The sequence below is a fragment of the Saccopteryx leptura genome, chromosome 2, assembly GCF_036850995.1.
Source record: "Saccopteryx leptura isolate mSacLep1 chromosome 2, mSacLep1_pri_phased_curated, whole genome shotgun sequence".
NCBI classification, from domain to species: Eukaryota; Metazoa; Chordata; class Mammalia; order Chiroptera; family Emballonuridae; genus Saccopteryx; species Saccopteryx leptura.
This window is the reverse complement of record NC_089504.1, coordinates 58,234,446-58,248,238: the sequence shown is the minus strand read 5'-3', so window position 1 is coordinate 58,248,238 and position 13,793 is coordinate 58,234,446. Positions and strand designations below refer to the sequence as shown.

The window sequence follows — 13,793 nt, the reverse complement described above, 5'->3', positions numbered from 1 at the left end:
CCCCTAGTCAATGAACTGGATTGGCAGGAGGACCCAGACAAGAAGAGGTCTGTGACCTCTCCAAGAGCAACACTTAAAATGGGAAAATCTCTGGCTCGCACCCACAGCCTTCAAGGGGGCATGCAGGGAGTGTCAGAAAGCAAAGCCCCACTCCAGTCTAGCCTGGAGGTGGGGCAACTTTAAATGAATAGGAGATTGAGGTTTGCAAAAGATAAGAGTTGCAAAGAAAGCATTGTAAAAACCAAGAGACGAAAAAGTTTAATGCTGAGTTTATCCATGATGGAACAGGGGACTTGGAAAAATAAATATAAGTCCTTGAACTCTCATCTATAAAATGGGCACAATAGTGGCATCTTCCTCCTAGAGCTGCTATGGGGGTTAACTGAGTAAATCTGTGCACAGTGCTGAGACCAGTGCCCGGTAAACAGAAGGTGCGATGAAGACTGGCTATTAGTCTCCAAGTTGGGACTTCTCCTTACATCAGTGAAATCTGTTTTCTTTCCATTTTACTCAATAGTAGCCATCTCTGTGTGGTCACATCTGCTTTCTGTGGGAGGGGACAAAGGAAGGAAGGGGTCCCTTGGGGTACAAGGCACAAGCTCTGCCTCTTAGGGCTTTTAGCATCTATGAGGCAGAATGATTCCCAGCACTTAACGTGACCATCGCCATATTATGAAGCAAGCTGACCTCCAGTTCACCCTAGGAGGGGTGGGCTTGTATCACCTGGAAGGAATTATTCCAGCATAAGTAAGTGAGACCATTAAGGTGTCTACTGACTTGGATTATACACAGTTTAACAAGCACATCGCTACATTCATCACGACTTTCCTTTCATGCGGAAATTCACCAGCTTCTCGGTGCCCCAGATTTGGTTTCTGTCCGTAAGACCCTCTAAACTCTTGCTGTAATGCTGGAGTTGTCAGCTTCTTTTTGGGGTCCCCGGCCAGCCCTGGGAAAGTTTCACAGCACCCGGGGAGCCCGCCAGGAGACTGGAGAAATGGGGAAGGGAAGAAGCTCCTGAGAGGGGCAGTCGTCGGCCGCTGGTATCTGTGTGGGGACTGGAGGCCGCCTGCTGGATGCTGTGAGTTGGTGCTGCCCACCGTGTGAGTTGGGACGCCCGGAAACGTCGCTGGGCTGGAGAGGTTGTTTGCGGAATGTTCATGAGAAAATGAACGGTCACGAGTGGCATGTTCTAATGGGCCGGCCACTACAGGCAGTTGGAAAAGTCACCGACACCATTTTAAAGGCTGAGGTGGAAGTTAGGAAACTCTTCACCTCCCTGTGGGCTACTAACTCAGTTTAGAAAATCGAGGAACAAGGTAACAAAATAGAAAGCGTTAACTTGTTGCTTTGTAAAATTGGGAGGAGGAAAGTGTTCGCTGCACAAGTTAGGGGCTATAGCCACGAGGCTGGGAGGGCATGCAAAAAGCCTGAGCCCCGGGGAAAGATGAGGGTAGAACTTCCCTGTGCTCCCTCCAGGTTATTCCGTAGTCTCACTGGGTGGTAAAGTGATGGCTGGGCGTTTGTCACTCTCCCTTCCCGAACTCTGTGCAGTGAGCTCATTATGTTGATGACATCATGTTAACAGGTGGTGAGTTAGCCCTTGCACAGGACAGTCTTGATTCCTTATGCCGTCGCCTCCAAGACCGAGGGTGGGCGATGAAGCCATAGAAGGTGCAATGCCCTGGACACTGTCAAATGTCATACTGTGCTTTGGTTGGAGGAGTACTTCTGATGCTGGGGTAGTGGTGGATAAAATACAAAGTAGCACCAGGCCAGGTGGTGGCACAGTGGATAGAGCATTGGACTGGGACGCGGAGGACCCAGGTTCGAAACTCGAGGTTGCCGGCTTGAGCTCGGGCTCACCAGCTTCAGTGAGGGGCTGCTGGCTTGAGCGTGAAATCACAGACATGACCCCATGGTCACTGGCTTGAGCCCAAAAGTTGCTGGTTTGAAGCCCAAGGTTGCTGACTGGAGCAAAGGGTCACTCGCTCTCTCGAAGACCTCCCCTCCCTCTACCCCCACCCCATCAAGGCACACATGAGAAAGCACTTATTAAACAACTAAAAAGCTGCAAAGAAGAATGAATGCTTCTCATCTCTCTCCCTTCCTGCCTGTCTGTCCCTAGCTCTGACTCTCTCTCTTTGTCAAAAAAAAAAAAAAAAAAAATACAAGCAGCAACTATTTCCCAAACAAGGAAATAATGGACTCTGTTAGGAAAACCCTTGTGGGGCCAGCAACTATGGAGAGAGATTTGGGATAGACTACAGGTCCCAGGAGCAGTTCTCACTGTGTTTTATGTCCCTGCTTATTCTGCTGTTCCTCCCCACAGTAATCTGGAGCAGATGATGGGGCCCAGATCAAAACCTTGATGGCAACACAAGCTGCAGATTTAGAAATGGGGCTGAAGTAAGATGGAATATTGCAAAGGGAGCAGGTTTGCCTGTGAAGTGCAGTGACATTTTAGCAGCTATACAAACTCGCCAGCTTTGTTCCTGTTTATGACCAAGAAATCTGCCTCATCAGCCTGGGCATGTGCATGAAGCCAACAACCCAGTAAAAGCCTGGCAGATAGATTCTATTGGCCCCTTGCCTACCAGCAAAGGCTCACCTTTACTCTCACCTGTGTAGCTACAGCTACTGTCTGTTACAGGCTTTTCTTTGGAAATGGGCATATCAAAAGGCAGCTGCAAAAGGGTTATTAAAATGAAGCACAAGAATGGACACCTGTGTTGCATAGGTATTGCGTGATCCCGGATCTCATTTCAGAGAACATGATGTCCAACCATGGGTACTAGATAATCACATTGTATGAAGGTTCCACTTACCATGTAACCTTCCAGCTGCAGGGCTAATAGGAAAAATGACTTTGCTGAAACAGATAAGACTGTTTGTTGTTAGGAAAAGTCTCCTTGGCTGGGTGGATGAAGGTACTTGAACCAGCTTTAATTTGTCTTTTTATTTTTAAATTTTATTTAGAAAATTAACAGGGCGACATTGATCAACAAGAGTACATAGGCTTCAGGTGAACATTTTGATAGCATTTAAACTGTTGATTATGTTGTGTGCCCATCAAACAAAGTCAAATCATTTTCCGTTATCTTTTATTTGTCCCACTTCACATCCTTTCCCTCCCCCTTTCTCATCCCCTCCCCCACATCCCCTTCCCCCAGTAACCACTTCACTTTTATTTATGTCCATGATTCTCAGTTTTATATCCCACCTATGTATGAAATCATACAGTTCTTAGATTTCTCTGATTCACTTATTTCACTCAGTATAATGTTCTCAAGTTTCATCCATGTTGTCGTAAATGATGCTATGTCATCATTTCTTATGGCTGACTAGTATTCCATTGTATATATGTATCATATCTTCTTTATCCAATCCTCTATTGAGGGACACTTTGGTTGTTTCCATGTCTTCACCACTGTGAATAATGCTGTGATGAACATGGGGGTGCATGCGTCTTTACTTACCAATGTTTTTGAGTTTTAGGGTTAGATACCCAGTAGAGGGATTGCTGGTTCATATGGTAGTTCTATTCTTAATTTTTTGAGGAACCATCATACTTTCTTCTTTTATGTTCTTCTTTTCCCTAGCTGCCTTGAGAATTCTTTCTCTGTCATTGATTTTTGACAGTTTTATTACAATATGCCTTAGGGTAGGTCTGTTTGGGTTGAGGTAACTCGGCGTTCTGTTTGTTTCTTGGATTCAAGGCTTTCTTTCCATAAGCTTGGGAAATTATCATCAATTATTTATTTGAATAGGCTCTCCATTCCCTTCTCCCTCTCTTCTTCTGATATACCCATTATTCTTATTTGCTCTTTCTGATGGAGTCAGACAATTCTCGCAGAGCTCTCTCAGTTTTTTTTAATGTGTGAGTCTCTCTCTTCTTTTCTCTGTAGCATCTCTAGTTGCCTGTCTTTGATCTCACTGACTCTTTTCCTCTGTCTGGCTTGTTCTCTAGCTAACCTCGCTACCTCAGTCTTTAATTCATGTATCGAGTTCTTCATCTCTGTTTTAAAGTTTTAATCTCCTTTGTGAGGTATTCATTTTGTTCACTAATTTGTTTTCTGAGCTCATTAAGTTGCCTATTGGTGTCTTCTCATATCTCATTGAGTATATTCAGAACCTCAATTTTGAATTCTCTATTATTTAACTCCAAGGTTTCCATGTGATTGAGATTTTTTTTTTCTGGAGATATTTTATTTTATTTCTGAACTATGTCTCTGTCTTGTGTAGCCTTGGTATTCGATTCCTTCTTCCTTGATGGCATTTGAGAGTGGTATTGTTAAAAACTCTAACAAAAAAACAACTAAAAAAATAAAAAATTAAAATTATGATAAAAAATTTAAAAATTAAGACAAGTAGGGAAACCTCAGAAAAAAGATTGAAAGTAAACAAAAGAAATAAAAAACAAAACACCCACACAGAAAAGAATAAAAATTAAATGATATTCAAAAGAGAAAAAATGAATAAAGGAAAAGTGGAAAAAAGGGAAAAATAACTTTTGGTTATGAGAGGTTTTTTTAGTAGGTGAAAGAAAGTTTTAGCTCTGTGAAGTTCCTGTGCTTTCTGCTGAGATGTTGCTGTGGCAATTATATAGGCGGGGCTGCAGTCATGTTGGTGGGTGGGGAATGTTGTGAGGGCTTTATGACTTCGGTCTTATGGCTTCAGTTTTACAACTTTACAGCTCTAGCAATGGTGATCTCAGGCTTCCAGGCATTCCTTCCCATGTCTCAACAGACCAGGGGACTGGATGTTGAGCAACTCTGTTCCTCAGGGAAGAGAGTGGTTCTGGAGAGCTAGCTGTGGGGTTTGTCTCTGCCACTCCGGGTACCATGGAGAGGGATCTAGGAGGCTGGGGGGACACACTTTAGCTTTCTCTGTCTCTGCCAAGTGTGGACTGCAGGCAGACCACAAGGATACTGGCGATGACCCTGAGCCACTTTGGTTTATCTCCCCTTCTGTCCCTCTATCTTACTGCTCCTCCCAGCAGAAGGAGATCCAGTCACTCTGAGTTTCCCCCTCCCTACCTCAGACAAAATCCAGAGAGCCTGAGCTTCCCTCCTTCCTGTAGTCCAGTAGAGAAAAAAAACACCCAGTCACTCCAGGTTTGTCCCCTCTCCTCTCCTCTCCTCTCCTCTCCTCTCCTCTCCTCTCCTCTCCTCTCCTCTCCTCTCCTCTCCTCTCCTCTCCTCTCCTCTCCTCTCCTCTCCTCTCCTCTCCTCCCCTCCCCTCCCCTCCCCTCCCCTCCCCTCCCCTCCCCTCCCCTCCCCTCCCCTCCCCTCCCCTCCCCCCCCTCCAAAGCCCACCATGATTGTGTTTTATCTTCTGCCCCCCTCTTATGCTGTCCCACCTTTAGTCTATTTGGTGTGTGGATTTTTCAGACATGCCTGTGAGCTCAGCTGGTATTCCTTCGCTGTGTTATATATAGTTGTTCAATTTGTTGAAATTTCAAGGGGAGAGATCAGGAGTATCTTTCATGTCACCATTACTCTAATGTCATTAAAATAATCTCAAAAAATTAAAAATTTAACTGCCTTATGACCCAGCAATTCTACTTCTGGGGATATATCTTAGGGAGCCCAAAATACTAGTTCAAAAGAATATATGCACCCCCTATGTTCATTTCAGCACTAATCTCAATAGCCAACATTTAGAAGCACCCTAGTGTCAATCAGTGAGTGGGCAAATAAGGCGTGATACATTTACACATTGGAACACTAATCAGCCATAAAAAAGGAAATATTCCCCTTTACAACAGGATGGATGAACCTGGAAAGTATTATGCTGCTTGGTTGGCAAGGTTGCTTGCAACGCCATCAGTGGGCTTGAACGGTGACAAAGCAGGGCCCCTTTTTCATAGATTACCATGTAAAGCAAACACAGAAGCCAGGGAAGCCAGGTCTGGGGCAAGAAGCTAGTAGTCTTTAATTCATCTTAATGCTAACTCCATAGGGCCTGTTGTCCTGACGACAGATTGGGAACACCTGGGAAAGCCTTTGCTATACAGGTGTGGAAGGAGGCACCTTATGCAATCAAACCCGAGTTATTGGCAGGACAATGAGCCCTGTGCTTTCAGGCCCCATTGTCACTGATGCCTGGACAAGGCATAATTGATTGTGGTTAAATATGGAAGGTACCAGCTGGCTGGACTGGGTATTTTTGGCCATGGAGTGAGGCATCTTCTGTCCTCCTAAGCTGTTCTCCTGGAAGCTGAACGTCTAAAAACACACTATACATTGCAGATGGCCAAAGGAATACCTGGAGGTGCCCAATATGAATCCTGATCTGGCATACTCCCCGCTTACTGACCCTGCAGTTGGCTTGGGTGCTTGGTCCCTCAGGTCAACATGGCTGGTGTGTGCTCCTTTTCCAAAGCCTGTAACAGCGGCTGCTCACCAAAGATTAGGCTCTCAGCATTATTTTAAAAGGAGAAGACCTTTCCTACAGGTTCCTACTAAATACTTTTTTATTTTCCCATTCTTGATTTTTATACTGTTGTCAGGTGATGCAGTCAACCCCAACCTGCTTCTGTAAGGGGCCCGTTCATATGCCCTGGTGTCCAGTTCTTTCCTGCCGGGTGTGTGGGTAAGTACCTCTGTTTAGATCTGGAGACCTGTTCCCACACTGGCTTGGCTCCTGGGAATCCTGGTGGAAATGGCCTTTCCTTATTCTTTTTGTCATCACTGCTATTTTGTCCTTGCATATGCTGTTACTATTGCAGCTTTTGTCTACAGTACAAACAATTGATGTCACAAAAAGGAACATCTAGGTTCCTCCATCCCCTTACAGGCGTAGGAACTATCATGGAAGAAGGGGCCACAGGAGATTATCAGAGCCAGTCAGGAGAGATGGAATTAGGCAAAATGATTCCTAATACTTAATGTGACTGCTGCGGCCCGGATCACCTGAAATAAATGCTCTTGCATAGGTTTGCAGGCACATTGTTCACTGCCTTGGATTATATAACTTTTTTAAAAATTTTTTAAATTTATTAATTTTACAGAGGAGAGAGAGAGAGAAAGGGGGGAGGAAGCACCAACTCCCATATATGCCTTGACCAGACAAGTGCAGGGTTTTGAACCGACGACCTCAGTGTTCCCAGGTCGACGCTTTATCCACTGCACCACCAGATATCAGGCATAACTCTTTTTTTTCTGAAGCTGGAAACGGGGAGAGACAGTAAGACAGACTCCCGCATGCTCCCGACGGGGATCCACCCGGCACACCCACCAGGGGGCGACGCTCTGCCCCTCCGGGGCATCGCTCTGTTGCGACCAGAGCCACTCTAGCGCCTGGAGCAGAGGCCAAGGAGCCATCCCCAGCACCCGGGCCATCTTTGCTCCAATGGAGCCTCAGCTGCGGGAGGGGAAGAGAGAGACAGAGAGGAAGGAGAGGGGGAGGGGTGGAGAAGCAGATGAGCGCTTCTCCTGTGTGCCCTGGCCCGGAATCGAACCTGAGACTTCTGCACGCCAGGCCAACGCTCTACCACTGAGCCAACCGGCCAGAGCCCAGGCATAACTCTTAACAAACCCATGCCACATGGCTATAAGCCCGTGTTAGCCTGTGCCACATGGTTACATATATCAGGCCTCTGTCCCCTTTCCAGGCAGAAATCAGTCTTGTTGCTGCCCCAAACTCTGCTTCTGTATCTTCCCTTAACAAACTCTTGATATAATTCTGGAGTTGCCAGACTCTTAGGTCTCTCAGCCCCAGGGAAATTTTCAAGAGAGCAAACCCAACTGCAGGACACCGAGGGGCTGATGGCTTCCTAGGGAAGACAGGGTAGGGAAAAACATGAGCATTTTGCTTTATGACCAGGGCCGGATACTCTGCTGGCGTCCAGCTGGCAGCACAGAGGTCACAACAGCAGACTTCAAAAACTGTAGCTGCAGGGGCCTCAGGAACCCTCAGGTAGGCCCCCAGGGAACAGTTTCCCTTCAGCTAGTCACTTAACCACGGCCACCGCCCCTCATTGGAGATTTCCTGGGTGGGGGCGGTCAGTAACTAACTCCTGCTTCCCTTCCCTCATTGAGAAACCTCGAGTGTTCTTCTCTCCCACGCAGTGTGCTCTAAGAAGGCCGAGGGGACCGTGGAATACCAGCTGTGACGGGTGACACAGACTGCCATGTTTAAAACCGAGTTGGGTTCACAGAATACGCCTATTTAAAAAGATGCCAGGACTCTAGGAATCAAACTGACTCTACAGGATGGACAGGAGGTAGCCTGTCGGGAGAAAGACAAAATCTGCCCACTACCATCCTGTCCTGCCCCCAACCAGTAACACTCAGCCAGGGCCAAGAGGTGAAGTTCTTTTTATTGTTGCAGCAACTCTTACAGACATTAGCGTTCAGTTCAATAAAGGAAGGTAACACATGAAATACATCACAACCCCTAAAACGCTACGGAGGCAGGGAGGGCGGGCTGGCCCGGTGACCAGACTGTCGGGTGAAGTACATTCAGTGGGTGTGCGGTGTCCACATTCCAGGCTCACGTGTATATATGATATATATATACTCTATTTATATATTTATTTATATTTATATATAGAGATTGAGTTCTGTGTATACAAAGAACGATATTGTTACAAATACAATACTATACTTCTCCCAATGCTTTACAATAAGCTCTATGTCATCCTCTTTACAGAACAATAGTACAAGTTCATACTCTAGGGGCTGTGCTGGGTATGTACAAGAAACTTCCTTCCCACACAGTCCTTCCGTGCTGCCTTGATGGAGGGGATGGAGATTTGGGTGTGTGTGTGTGTGTGTGTGTGTGTGTGTGTGTGTGTATGTGTGTGAGTGTGTGTGTGTGTGTGTTTTCAAGTCGGCCAAACCAGGGAAGAAGCAGACAGACAAACTCAAACCAAGTGGCCTTGTAAGTGGGAGAGTAAACATATAGAAGGGGAAGTGGCCCTTGGTTGTAAACATTGGTAACAGCCACATCCCTGGGTTGAGGGATCCAAGAATAACTCATGGGTGGATTTCATCAGTGTGCGGATGGGGTATGGGGGTGACAGGAGCAATGGGGGAGGTAGTAGGTTACTCTGGGACCTGCTGAGGCCGGTGTGGACAGGCAATGTTCACTGAGCAGACAGAGTGATCTGTAGGACCTTGGAGTCCACCCCATAATGGGCTGAAGGCCCCTTGGAGCCCACTCTGGTGAGGGGAGGGTGCACCAGGCATCGGTCTTTAGAGGGTTGCTTCTACTTGGGAACCTGAGGCTGGTGGTGGCTCCCTAAAATGTTTGTGTCTGAGAGTGCACAGGAAGCATGGGTTCTGGTGCACCCTGGCTGGACCAGGAGGGTAGATGAATCTGGGAATCTGTCCCCAAAATGAATCACCAGCATGTCCTAGCTGAGGGGCAAGAGTGGCTTTTTGCTCAGCCATGTTTGGGATGCTCTGTGTATCGTCTTCCCCATTACACAGGGCATTCAAATATTTACATATATAACTGTATATATTGGGGTGTCAAGGGATAGTGACTGCCACTTCCCATGGGACTTTCAAAATTGGAGTTAATCACATTTAAGGTTCTGCTTCCTTGGTTAATCAAAGGTAGATTAACTCCCTCCACCCAACAAGAGCAGAGGGAAAAGAATACACTTCAGCAGGGTGACTGTGTATGGAGCTCCATAAACATGTGCTATCTGGTGTGAGGGGCCACTCACTGACGAGAGGGTTATGGTGAATCAACAATCTTCCTCTTAGGCCAGGGGTCGGGAAACTTTTTGGCTGAGAGAGCCACGAACGCCACATATTTTAAAATGTAATTCCGTGAGAGCCATACAATGACCCGTGTACATTAAGCATTATCCAATAAAAATTTGGTGGTGTCCCGGAGGACAGCTGTGATTGGCTCCAGCCACCCGCAACCATGAACATGAGCGGTAGGAAATGAATGGATTATAATACATGAGAATGCTTTATATTTTTAACGTTATTATTTTATTAAAGATTTGCGAGCCACATGCAGCCATCAAAAGAGCCACATCTAGCTCGTGAGCCATAGGTTCCCGACCCCTGTCTTAGGCCAAAATACGTTATTTCTCTAGGAAAGCTTATCACATTGGCTTTCCCAGATAGAAAGTATATTTCCTCTCCTCTCTCTTTTGGGTGAAGACACCTCATTGTCCTCACTGTGGAGGCTGCACAGGGATGTGCTAGAGGAGTTTCCGTCCCTGGCCAATCTCGGTGGGCCTCTGACCAGGTGCTTGGGCAGGTGGCCTAAATGGTCACCCTAGGGGCAGACAGGCACGACCCTCCAATGATTTCCCAAGGCTCCTGACGCCTGAAATACCAGTAGTAATGCCGCACTCACATTTTAGCTACTATCTCTTTTTGTCAGAGGAGAGATGAACTGATGACTCTTTAGTATTTAATGATATGATCAGACACTTGACAGTTTGGTAGCTGGAGAAGCTGGAGCCATGGTTCCTGGCTGCCCACCTGGCCCCCTGGAGCAGGCGTGGCCCCTTCCCAGAGAGGATGCTTGGGCAGCACAGCCCTGTCTCCGGAGCTGTTATACCACGCACTACGAGCTCAGCTGCGATGGCCTGAAACATTGGGCTTTCCTGGCTCTAAGCAGAAAACTGAGAAGGTACAGAGACCCCAGGGGCACTGACTGCACACAGCCCCCTGGTGGAAGTCCCCTGCTCTTCACCTCTTTATATGTACTTTTCTCCTTCCCCGAAACCCCTCCATTCGATCTATAAATACATCCTACCCAACATGTGCTCACCAAATTCCTACTTCCACAAACACAACATAAATATGCCAAATGCAGAGAACAGGGACTATATTAATATTATAAAATATATTAGTTTCTCTTTCCCTGTCTCTGCTGAGGTCATGAACAAAACAAAACAAAACAAAACAAAACAAAACAAAACAAAAGCCAAATCAAGCCACACCCATCCACATGAAAACAAAATGCTCTTTGGACCAAAGAATAAGTAAAAACTGGCTCAGAATTATATGACTAAAATATCTGCACTGAACTGAGACAGAACCCACACACACGAGGCACCTGATGAAAAACATGTAACACTCCACACCAGTTCAACTCTCAGACCACAAGGCAGCAAGATGATGTTTCTGGAACACATTTGGGGATTCTTAGGTATAGCTTGAAGTCATTACTGTCCCCTTAGCTTTGTGGTTTATGTACTCATCTGGCCTCTCAGATGTCACAGCCTGCCTGTGGCCCTGAGCAGAGAATATAATGTAACATGAATGCACCTGTATCCTTGTCTTCCAGGTGAGCAGTCCAACCTTCCCGGACACCCTCATGAGTGTGTTGGGGGGCCTGAGGGGAGTCCACTAGATCACTCTGAGCCAAGGCTGTGCTGGCAGGGTCAGGCCTCGGCCACAGAAGGGACATCTCTTTCAGGACAGAGCAGACCAGCCCTTTCGGGTCTCACCAACCAGGGGAAGGGGCCTCACAGAGAGGTGATGTGGGTTCTCCAGGGGCTCCACATGCCTCCTGTGTGGTGGGGAAGAGGGGTGGGTGCTATATTTGCGAAGGAGGCTGTGGGTACATACAGGCGTGTGATATGGATGGAGGCAGACAGCACCTGCCTGGTTTATCTAATGGTGTGTAACCTCAGGACAACCTAAGCAGCTGTGGATGCCCCAGGAATTGCCAACAACAGGATGACATCCTGTGCAAGGCAGTCCCCTTCTGTCCTTGGGGGAGGAGGCTCCTAGTAGAAAGCACAATTAGGTTGAACTTAAAACTAGCTATAGAAGAGGCCCGAGGTTGGCTCAGAAATTCTGGGCAGAAGTAATGTATGGTGCCCCAAGTCCATGGCGGGCAAGGCATCTCCTTAAAGACGCAGGCTGGTCCCCTGTCACTGCCAGATTCCCCCACATAAATCGAGGAGAGCTGAGATCAGCAACTGGATTAGAGGCACTGCTGACTCAGCTTCTTGGCTGTCCCTCGGACTCCCTCTGAGAGGCCTGCCCCTCTGCGGGGGAGGAGTTTCCCTTGGGCAGCGAGAGCCTCCTCGGGCCTCCCCAGGGCCCTTCCGGACGCTCCAGTCCTGAACAGACACCGGGTGGATGCGGGCTGCTCTCCGTCCCCGAGGGAGTGCATACAAAACTTCCCTGGTATAAAAAAAGAAAAGCAAACTGGAAAGAGACAGAGCTAGGAGGTCTTTAGGGGTTCTTTTCTTCCTGTGTCAGACCGGATGCCGGGCACCAGAGGGAAAAGTCTCAGCGGGCACACGATGCAGCACGAGAAACACAACCACGAGTGAGGAGAGTCCTCCATGCATGTGCCCGGCGGGGGCGCGGCCTCAGATGTAAACGGGCTGCTCCTGCGCTGTCAGCAGCCTGTACATGGCGGCCGGCATCGTCTTCATGTGGATCTGAGGGCAGAAGCACACCTTAGCGGGAGCGGAGGCAGATGTGAAGATGCCCTCTCACGGGGAGATGTGAAGATGCCCTCCCACACCCCGCCGCTGGCCGGACGGACTCCCACACCCCGCCGCTGGCCGGACGGACTCCCACACCCCGCCGGACGGACTCCCACACCCCGCCGCTGGCCGGACTCCCACACCCCGCCGCTAGCCGGACGGACTCCCACACCCCGCCGCTGGCCGGGCTCCCACACCGGACTCCCACACCCCGCCGCTAGCCGGACGGACTCCCACACCCCGCCGCTGGCCGGGCTCCCACACCGGACTCCCACACCCCGCCGCTAGCCGGCCGGACTCCCACACCCCGCCGCTAGCCGGCCGGACTCCCACACCCCGCCGCTAGCCGGCCGGACTCCCACACCCCGCCGCTAGCCGGGCCCCCACACCCCGCCGCTGGCCGGGCTCCCGCACCCCGCCGCTGGCCGGACTCCCAAACCCCGCCGCTAGCCGGTCTCCCACACCCCACCGCTAGCCGGACTCCCACACTCCGCTGCTAGCCGGACTGGACCCAGGTGGCCGCCAGGAAGCATGGAATCCACAGGCTTTCTAAAACGTGAGGGGTGACAGAATAAGATTGCAAACCGGCTGAGGTGGGTTGTCCCAGTCAAATGCTTCTGTTCTCATCAGGCCTTTTTTTTTTTTTTCTAAAGGGAGAGACCTCTTAAGCTGGAAGTAAACAGCTGTGGGGTCTGACTGCTCCTGTAGCTCTCCTTCCCCAGCAGTGGGGGGCTCGGAAGTGAGCCCTGGAAGAGCCACTGGGACCTGGGCCACCTCCATGCCTGGCACACCCTCTGGGGGCCTGTTCTGTTGAGTAGGCTTTTGAATCTAAGCCTTAAATCTTCCAGGCACATTTGGTGAGGTTAGCTGGGCAAAAACTGGAGAGACTTGGGCAGCTGAGGACAGAAGCCGCAAAGCCTGAGAGCTAAAACGAGGAGTTGAGTTTGATTCTGCTTTGTTTCCTTTTTGGTTTCACATGACCGTGAGAGCAAACGGTATGTGTCTTCTCCTTTTGACTTACTTTACTTAGCGCTGTACCAGAAGGCCCACAGGCAAATGCACACCTTCGGAGGTCAGAGAGGTGGTCACCAGAGGGAGTGGGGGTGGGCCAAAGTGAGGAAGGGGGTCCACTGCACGGTAATAAATGGTAACTAAACTTTTTGGGGTGATTGTTTTGTAGTGCATACAGGTCTTCACTTATAATACTGTTTACCTGAAACATATATTTAAAAAAGATTTTTTTTTTAAAAAAAGAGAAAGTTGAGCAAATCATCTTAAAGGTGACTTAATCTTATCTCAGGGAGAAGCTCTCAGACAACCTTTCATTAATGAAACTAGGCCCTGGTCTGAGACAGACTGTTCT

General features: G+C 48.5%; 1 protein-coding gene across 6 annotated transcripts in view; it reads right to left on the bottom strand.

Annotated features, from left to right (window-relative positions):
• Nucleotides 1-9,400: 9,400 nt before the first annotated feature.
• The window catches only part of APBA1 (amyloid beta precursor protein binding family A member 1), a 231,849-nt gene continuing 227,456 nt past the window's right edge, over nucleotides 9,401-13,793 (bottom strand). For all 6 annotated transcript variants that reach the window (XM_066368017.1, XM_066368019.1, XM_066368020.1 and 3 more), the window contains one exon: nucleotides 9,401-12,382. In XM_066368017.1, coding sequence (XP_066224114.1) covers nucleotides 12,311-12,382 — 72 coding nt within the window. In that variant the 3' untranslated portion in view covers nucleotides 9,401-12,310. The remainder of the gene's footprint in view (nucleotides 12,383-13,793) is intronic.